At 45.1% G+C, this 9,061-nt stretch overlaps 1 protein-coding gene across 7 annotated transcripts in view; it reads right to left on the bottom strand.

The window, feature by feature from the left end:
• Positions 1-306: 306 nt before the first annotated feature.
• The window catches only part of LOC100694572 (myelin transcription factor 1), a 55,043-nt gene continuing 46,288 nt past the window's right edge, over positions 307-9,061 (bottom strand). For 6 of the 7 annotated variants that reach the window (XM_025901497.1, XM_019350110.2, XM_019350106.2 and 3 more), the window contains 4 exons: positions 8,955-9,046; positions 8,555-8,658; positions 1,818-1,961; positions 307-1,406 (listed from right to left, as the gene is read on the bottom strand). In XM_025901497.1, the coding sequence (XP_025757282.1) occupies positions 1,263-1,406; positions 1,818-1,961; positions 8,555-8,658; positions 8,955-9,046 (484 nt within the window). In that variant the 3' untranslated portion in view covers positions 307-1,262. The remainder of the gene's footprint in view (positions 1,407-1,817; positions 1,962-8,554; positions 8,659-8,954; positions 9,047-9,061) is intronic. The other variant, XM_019350109.2, reaches the window with a different exon arrangement.

The raw sequence follows: 9,061 nt of genomic DNA, 5'->3' as shown, positions 1-9,061 counted from the left end.
AGAAGCTTCTCGGATGAGAGCTGAAACGTCTTCAAGCAACTAAGAAGTCCAGACGCTTTTCTTTCTTCTTTTCCTAGACTACAATGACCTGGATGACTGAGAACCTTCACAGACATATACTAGAATTACACAAAACCTTGACCACACAGTCGGTTCTAACGCTGATTATGGTTTTCCAGAACCTTTAAGAGGTTTTAGCAGTAAAAGGCTGTTTTACTTAACATACTGAAGCGTATGCATTTATAATAATAATACTACTGAGTAATGGTTTGAATCAATGCACGTATACACTCAGTCCAGTCCATATTCATTTTGGGTTGACCTTTATTTCAAGAGCAAACATAAAGACTAATCCATACACAGCCATCGTTAACACATAGACAGTACAAAATAAATATTCACCATCACTTTGTTCGTCATTACCAGATAAATACTGAAATATGTGCAGCTCAATTTTCCCAGTGTATTGCAATGTACTCAAAATAGCTTGTGGAAAAAAAGAAAACTCATATAAACAGAAGCACAAAAGATTTTTTAGAAAATTATTAAAAAACTTTCTGTTACAAAATATTTGCACTTAAAAAGATCCCAGTGTTTTAAATAAATAATAAGATATATAAAACAATTCATAGTTGATATCTTAAAATATTTCCTCTTTGTTAAGCGGTACAGAGGAAATGACTCCTTTCTCTTAGTTTCCAGTTAAAATCTTCTCAGGTAGCACTTTGAAATAAAATAAAATCAATAATGAATAATAAATAGTCAACATAAAAATATTACCGCAGACATGAATAAATAAGTTATTAAACCAACATTTGCAGTCGACTTAAATAGATACACAGCAATAGTAACAATGAATCTACAAACTAGTCCTGGAAGTGCAACATCACTATGCTCATATAGAATACTATCAACATTATTGAGTGGAGATGAGAAATGTTCACTAACTAAGAATCTGCTCAGCTCAGGCGGGATACTGCACTCCTTTGTTCTGTACTCTCTGTGCCTTTCTGTGTATACCTTGAGGTGCCCTTGCTCATGGCAACAGTTTGCTTTCAGTGTGCCTCGACACGCTTTACATCCACACATCTGTTCACGCTCACACCTTTATAAAGCAACATGCAAACAGGAAACAAATGCAAAGAACAGAGGACAAAACTCCAATGAGAAGAACTCATGACACAGAGTATCTAAAGGGTTTGGAAAAAAAAGATTGGTGGCGTCACCATGATGCCCTGCCACCCGCCGTCATCCAGTTTCGCTTACACCTCGATGCCCTTTACTGCCTGATTGATGGACTCTAGCAGAGCCCGGTTCTCGGGGTTCTGGTAGCAGTCTTTGTTGGTAAACATGTGGGTCAGGGTGTCCACATAGCTGTCAAAGTTCTGCTCTGATAGTGGCTCCTGCTAAAGACATGCACGTCAAGAAAATGAAAAGGTTTAACACCCAAAACAGTGCTAGTACACAATACTACTCAGATGTGTTTTCTCTTAAATGTATGCTATCATTAGTTTTCTTTGAGAGAGACAGTTGCATGGGGTTTAAGTTATCAGCTGCTTTAGGCTGACTGTTCTGTTGTACTGTGAAGCTATGCTGTGAAAAACATCCATCGCACAGGGTTGCTTACTGACAAAAATGCTAATTTGGAAAAAATGAAAGAAAGGCTATTTGATCTTACTCTATAAATCTTTTCAGGCTAAAGTCTTCAATAGGTTGAACCCAAGTTGAATTTCAAGTGAAATGTTTAAAGCTGCTGAAATGAGGAAGATGCTGAGGTTTCTTTTCTTAAAAAGCAAACCAAAAAACTGTACGCTTACCATGGTAGGCAGGCTGATGTTGGCTAGGCTGCGGATCAAAGCCTGACTAAGGCCAGATAGCTCCAGGAACAAGGCCTCATTCCTTTCTTCTATCTGTTTATTCTCCTCCTCCATGCTCTTCAGGTTCTTCTCCATAGAAGAAATCTAAAGCAGAGTGGGACGCAACACATTCTTGAAGTAGCACCAACAGCTCGACAACTACAAACCCAATTCCAAAACTACTGGGATGCTTGTAAAATAGAAATAAAAACAGAATGCAATGACTGGCAGATCTCATAAACCCATATGTTATTCACAGCATATTCATAGCTTCTTTGTTGGTTGAACTGGAAATGTGTTTACAGACAGTGAAACTGGGTCCGCTGCCATAGACAGGCGAGCCTGGAAGTCACCCTCGCCAGTGCCTGTTTTGTGGGTGCCGGGAAAAGCGGCGTTCAAAGACACTTTTCTGGTGCTCAGTGTGAGCTGTGATGGCGTTTAAAACAGAGTTTTCTTGAAATTATGCAGGGACCTCCCCATGGTTCTCTCATCCAGTTATTTTCAACTCCTGTCACCCAATCAAAGAAGTAGTGCAGACCACACAAATTCATCACCTGCTAAGTGACTGCTTATGTTTATCTGTTCTGTACCAATCCTTGTCACAGTTTTTACTTGTATACTAATCCCACTATGCATTTTGATGCCTTTAAAGCATAATCAAGCAAACAAACTGAACAGAATGCTTTGGAGACCTTAACTTTTATCAAAATGCAGCTTTGCTCTATTTAAAGTGTATAATAACCCTCAATTTTAATAATATTTTAATAATATTATTAATGGCGCCTCAAGAATATTTTTGCCCTTTCAACATGCATGTGTAAAAACTAGAGATGGACCGATCCGATATTACGTATCGGTATCGGTCCGATACTGACCTAAATTACTGGATCGGATATCGGCGAAAAATAAAAAATGTAATCCGATCCATTAAGTATCAAAAAAAGCATCTCTGGCTGCCCCTGGGTGGGTCCGGGATGGGCGTGAGGTTCTGGGGGCACTCCGTCTCTGGGCTGGGGCCCTGGCCAAGCCTCAGGGGCTTGGGTCCTGGTTGGTGTGTTGCCGGGGTTGTGGGCGGGTGGGTGTATGGGGGCCCAGTCCTGGCGCAGGGTGCCGCTTGTGCATCGAACCACCTGGGGGGCTCTTCAACTGGTGGGGGAGGTTGTCAAATCCTGCAGGAGATTTCCTCTCTTCAGGAACTCTCTCTGCAGGAGGGGGAGATACAGGAGAGGTGGAGGAAGATCTCAGCCTGGGCGTCTATTGTCTTGTGTAGTCTGGAAGATGAGTGGATGATGGGGTGGGTGCAGTTTTCTCTGTGGTGGGGTCAGGTGGACTGTCCCGGGCTCTGTGGGCCGGGCGGCGTTGCTGCACTGGGCCCCGGTCTGGATGGGCCTGGGCCCCCTTACCCTGGCGGGTTGCAGAGTATGGGGATGCCTACTGGGGTCAGCGGGGGAGCTGGCCCCAGGGAGGGGTCACTTGCCCCTCCCTTCCTTCCCTCTCCATCTCCAGCTGCCTCCCTCTTCCCGCTCCACCACAATCACCCACACATGCAGGGCCTTGGGGTAGGGGTGTGTCACCAGGGTGCAGAGGAGACATCCCCCCCCTCTGTCCCCTTCTGGCTGCCTCTGCCTCAATTTTATCCCACAACTTAGACATTCACATTACTCACACTTTCATTACACATACATATAGGATCTTGGGGGTGGGCACGCTACACGGATGCCAAATTACCATCAGGGTGTACACTTCACCCCTGGCGTCGTTGCCCACCTCTCAATTTTAAATACACGTAGACATTGAGGGCTAGCAGGAGGGGCTATACGCTTACCTGCTGCTCTGGCAGGTAGCTCCATGCCCTCCTGGGTTTTAAATGCACCTTAGAACACACATGCATCAACACTACATATGAGCGGGTGGAGGGAGGTTTGGAGTCTTCCTACACCCCCGTTCTCTGCGGCCTGCTGGAGCGGGGGGGCTAGGAGGAGGAGTTGGCCGTCCGACTGGGGTCTGGAATGTGGGGCCTCCCTGCTGCTGCGGAGTCGGGGCGGTCTGCTTCTCCCCACCGCAGGGAAAAGGGTAACACCACCTGGGTCTGGGCGCAGTTTCCCCCTCCAGGGGCAAGGGTACCTAGACCCGGGGCTTAGAGTACGCTTGGGGAGTGTGATTGTGTGTACAGCGTCTCTTCATGTCTGTCTCCACGTTGGGTGAGTGTTGAGTAATTGTATATGAGAGCATGAGGGTGGGAATAGATGTTTGTATCTGTGTGTGCCTGTTTGTCTGTGTCTATATGTCAGGTTGGGTATCAGATGCCACCTCTCTGGGGACATCTCAGGCCCTCCAAGGTTTGGAGGCCCATCTCCCCCACCACTTCCCCTGCCGGTGGCAGACGCCCTCAGACATCGGTGCGTTGGTGGTTCTTTGTGTCCGGGGGTGGGCGCCCAGGTACCCACCGGCTCACTCCTTGGCGGCTGCTTATCGGGGCATGGAGCCTGGGGCTCGCTCGGGCCACTTCGGGGATGGGGTGCCCTTGGCCTCTCGGCCCGGGGCTCGGTCACTCAGGCACAGCTGGCTGCCGGCGGAGCTCACGGGCACGTCACTGCAGCCCCCCCCGGCTTCTGCTCCGCGGCTGCTGAGTGACCCCTCATCTGGGACTCTCCTCAGCTCTTCTGGGATAGTGGCACGGCTGCCCCTCTGTTGGTCTTCCTTGGTCTCTTGTGTTCTGGGGGCCTCTGGATGTCTGGAGTTTCGATCTCCTCCATACCTGCTTCATGCCCTGGAGGTCGGGGCAGTGGCCCCCCACACCCTCTAGCAGATCATTACATGAAGGAACCTTTTAAAAACAAGCGCGTTCATGCTCACAGGTGCACACACAGGTGATCACACACAAACTACACCCTTTTTGGCTCCTACCTCAAAGCACACACTGCGCTGTCGATCTCACGTGCTGCACAATAATGTTTAATATTTAGTATTTACTGTCATATTCCCATATATCATTGTGATCTTGTTTATTACTCTCGTTTTCTTCTGCTTGCTTTCTTTTTTCTTTCTCAACAGGTGATCCAGGTGATCGATATATGTATTTTTTGTCTGCTTATTCTGTTGGTTTTTGTTTTTTGCCCTTTTTCCCCGTCCCTCTTCTCAGGTTTTTTTTTTTTTTTTTTTTTTTCACCCCTCTTTCTTTCTCCCCCTTCTTTCCACCAGTCAAGTCTGTCCCGTATTCAGCAAGTGAAAATAAAATAAACAATAAAAGGTGAATCAAATGGACCATTACGGCAAGGGTGGGATGGTCCATTTGGTAAAGTAAATCCGTTGGGCATCTTTCTTCGCCTTTAGACAATAATTCTGATGGCAAAAGAACCAAACGGGACAGGTTAAAAAAAAAAAAAAAAAAAAAAAAAGAGAGGTCATGTGTTTGTTTGGACGTTTTCCCAACTATGATGTCAATAAGTAATCTAAAGAACAGAAAATGCGGTGGCTGTAGCTCAGGAGGCAGAGCAGGTCATCTACTGATTGGAAAGTTGGTGTTTTGATCCCTGGCTCCCCCTAGTCTGCACGCCAAATATCCTTGGGCAAGACATTAACCCCAAGTTGCTCTAAATAAAATTGCATTCATCAGAGCAAGAATGTGTGTGAATGGTAGTTAGTAAGTATGCTTGTGTAAATGGGTGAATGTCATGTTGTATAAAGCGCTTTGAGTACTCTGGGAGAGTAGAAAAGCACTATGTAAGAATCAGTCCATGTAAAATTTACTATTAAATTGGAGATGTCCTTCTCAGTGTCATCAGAGTACTCTGGAAGTCTTACATGAATTTAGAACTTAACAGGGTGTGACTTCACAGCATTGTACGTCATATAACTAGCAGACCTGTATTGACCTGAAGTTATAAAAAGGAATAATCCATGTATCTTGGTTATGGCTTCTTTCTGATAACTGTAGATACACATCGGCTACAGTGTGTATTATCTTGACAAAAGTATAACACACTCTAAGCTCCGATGTGATGTGGTGGAGGAGTACAAATACCTGGACACCCATACACACAACAGACTGAACTGTGGTATTCAGCTCATTCACCTACGTTACTCATAAACCAAAACAGGACAGAAGAAACAACCCAGGCTTTGGTAAATGTACCTCTTGGAAAAAGAATTCTTGATAAGGTAAGACATTCCATTGTTTTCTCAACAGTCATATAAGTGAATTTTGCATGGATTAATTAAAAAAGGGGGAAGGGGGGGCGCAGGGAGAGAATACGGTCCGGTGATTCGCCACATGGAAGTTTTTCCACTGGAGCAGTCCTGTGACGACACTCTCTGCTCAGCCTTTGACCAGGTGATAGTAATTGATGATTTTCCAGGTGGCTCATAATAACCCCATGGCAGGGCATATAGGATATGATAAAACGCTGGAGCGAGAAATTAACCAGTTTTATCGTACCCTAGCGGATGTGCGCTGATGGTGTGCGTCCTGCCTGGAATGTCAGCTGGTTAACCAGCCGGCCATCCCAAAAGCGCCTTTGCATCCACTGCCATTAATGGAGGTCCCGTTTGAGTCCGTTGGCATGGATTCGGCCATTTCACCGGAGTGTATGCAGTTATAACTTTGTCTTAGTTCTAGTGGTTTATGCAACGTGCTACCCAGAAGTAGCGCCACTGCGCACTGCAATGACAGTGTCGCAGGCGCTGTTTCAGGTCATCTCAGACTGTAAAATCCATGATTCCTAAGTTCATTCATGGAAATTAACATAGCTGGGATCGCTGGTTAGACCCTCTGTTGTTTGTAGTGTGGGAGGTGCCCCAGGCCTCCATGGAATTTTCTCCCTTTGAGTTACTGTTCGGCAGGAAGCTACAGGGCTGGTCAACCTAATTAAATAAAACTGGGAGGAAAGTCCGAGTCCTGCTAAAAATGAGATTCAGTATGTCCTGGACCTGTGAGCAAAGCTGCATACTTTAATATGATCATTTTGAGAGAATATGCACCAGGCCCAGGAGCGGCAGCAATGCCTGTACAACAGAGGGGCTAGACTTTGGCAAATTTTCACCTGGAGATAAAGTACTTGTTTTTACTTCCTTCTTCTCACTTGAAATTACTCGCCAAGTGGCAAGGACCCTTCATGGTCACACGGTGAGTAGGGGACGTTGACTATAAAGTGATACGGTCGAACAGGGGAGGCGCAACTCGTACTTATCACCTCAACCTCCTTAAAGCGTGGAGAGAGGCTGAAACTGATTCTCTGGTGAGCCTGGTAAAGGAGAGAGATGAGTTGGAGCTGGAGGTGCCAAATTCCACCATTCCCGCTTCCCTCCATTGTGATAACAATCTCACACAGTCCCAGAAAATGTTGCATCGCAACAGCGTTTTGCAAATTGTTCTCCCCGCTGCCTAGCTGTACGACTCTCATAGAGCACCATTTCGAAACGCAGCCTGGGGTGATGGTGCATTCACGGCCCTACAGGTTGCCTGAACATAAGCAACAAATTGTTCAGAAAGAATTGGCTGAAATGCTGAAAATGGGAATGATAGAACAGTTGCACAGTGCTTGGTGTAGTCCCATAGTTCTGGTTGTGAAGAAAGATGGGTCTATACGGTTCTGTGTCTACTACTGCAAGGGGAACGAAGTGTCCTGGCTTGATGCCTACCCCATGTCCTGGGTCGACGAGCTCCTGGATTGGTTAGGCAGGCCAGTGTAATTTTTCATGACACTGGATTTAACCAAGAGCTACTGGCAGATTCCCTTGTCTGCAGAATCCAAGGAAAAGACAGTATTGTCCACTCCGTACAGTTTGTACCAATTCATCACACTTCTGTTCGGCTTGTTCAGAGCTCCATACATAGTACTGTGGTGTTACTGTGATCATCCTCAGTAACACCTGGGCGAAGAATGTGCGATGGGTGGCCACGGTCCTGGAGTCCCTGAGGCAGGTGGGGCTCACGGTTCAGCTGGAGGTGGGGCAGTCTCAGGGAGTTTGAGGGCCAGGTGGAGGGAATTATACTAATGAACCCTTTTCCTTTAGTGACACCGGGGGACTGGCGGTAGAGAGTGGAGTGAAGCCAGCTGAATAGCTGGCCAAGGAGAGTTCAGAGGTGCAGAATGGAAAGCATTGTGTGTGCCATAAATGTTAAATAAAAACTAACCAAACAGTTACAGAACGCTGTGTGGGTCCTAGTCTTTCACATATAGATGATGACATATTCAAAGATTTGCAATTTTACACAGAGGAACATTATTCTGAAATTGTTCCATAATTGAAAACAGATTTTTGCAGAAGGTGATACTGTCTATCTAAGATGCTCTGACTACACCCAGTTATGTTACCAACCTGTTGCCAGTTATTCAAATTAAGTGCAAAATGTTCCTCCAACTGTTTTTTTTTAGTAATAATTAATTTTCCAGCCTTTGCATAGTAAAATGTTTCAGCTTAAACATCTGATATATTTTCTGTGTTCAGATCTGTGAAATTTGCAGATCTTTGCATTTTTTTAAATGTTTTACACTGTGGCTCAACTTTTTAAGAACTTGGACTGTATAAATTATGATGTTTCCTTGATTGTTATGGAGTTGAATGTTTTACCAGTGTTGGTAGCTGCATAGGAAGACTGACCAATACACCATACCTGGGTGTAATGTCACATGGCAATATCTGGAATAGAACATGGCGTCCTGCTGGCAGTGCAGTGACTGAAAAGCTGCACTCACCTGAGTGTGCAGGTTTATCATGTCGGCCTCCATCTCTGAGTTGGACTCATTCAGCTCGTTGATTTCCTTATTGAGCTGCTTGATATCTTCATCATTGTCCAGCACTGAGCAAGATCAGAAATTCACTATTAGCAAAATGAATGTGAAGACAACTAATAGTCCTGCTTTGGTAGGCTGTTATTTGGATTACACTCAGCATTTAAACTATTTGATTATAATCTGATTGTTGGGGTTTTCGCTCTATTATTGTAGTGTCTTTAGAATATAAACCTTGGGGCAACTGTTGTTTCACTTTGGTGCTATATAAATTACATTTAACTCTCACTGGGAAGTATAGGAGCAAAAATAAATGTAACACAGGCATAATTTTGAGCAGAGAGGAAACATCACTGTTTCTTACCATCACTGGCTCTGAACTTTGCAGTGATATACTCATCTCCAGGGAACTTGGTTCTTTTCTTGTTGGCTGATGCTCTGGGACAACCTGACAGACTGAGAGAAGCAGCT

This window comes from Oreochromis niloticus, linkage group LG20, assembly GCF_001858045.2.
Source record: "Oreochromis niloticus isolate F11D_XX linkage group LG20, O_niloticus_UMD_NMBU, whole genome shotgun sequence".
Taxonomy (NCBI): Eukaryota; Metazoa; Chordata; class Actinopteri; order Cichliformes; family Cichlidae; genus Oreochromis; species Oreochromis niloticus.
Note: the sequence above shows the minus strand (reverse complement) of the source record. Positions and strands in the feature narration are given on the sequence as shown.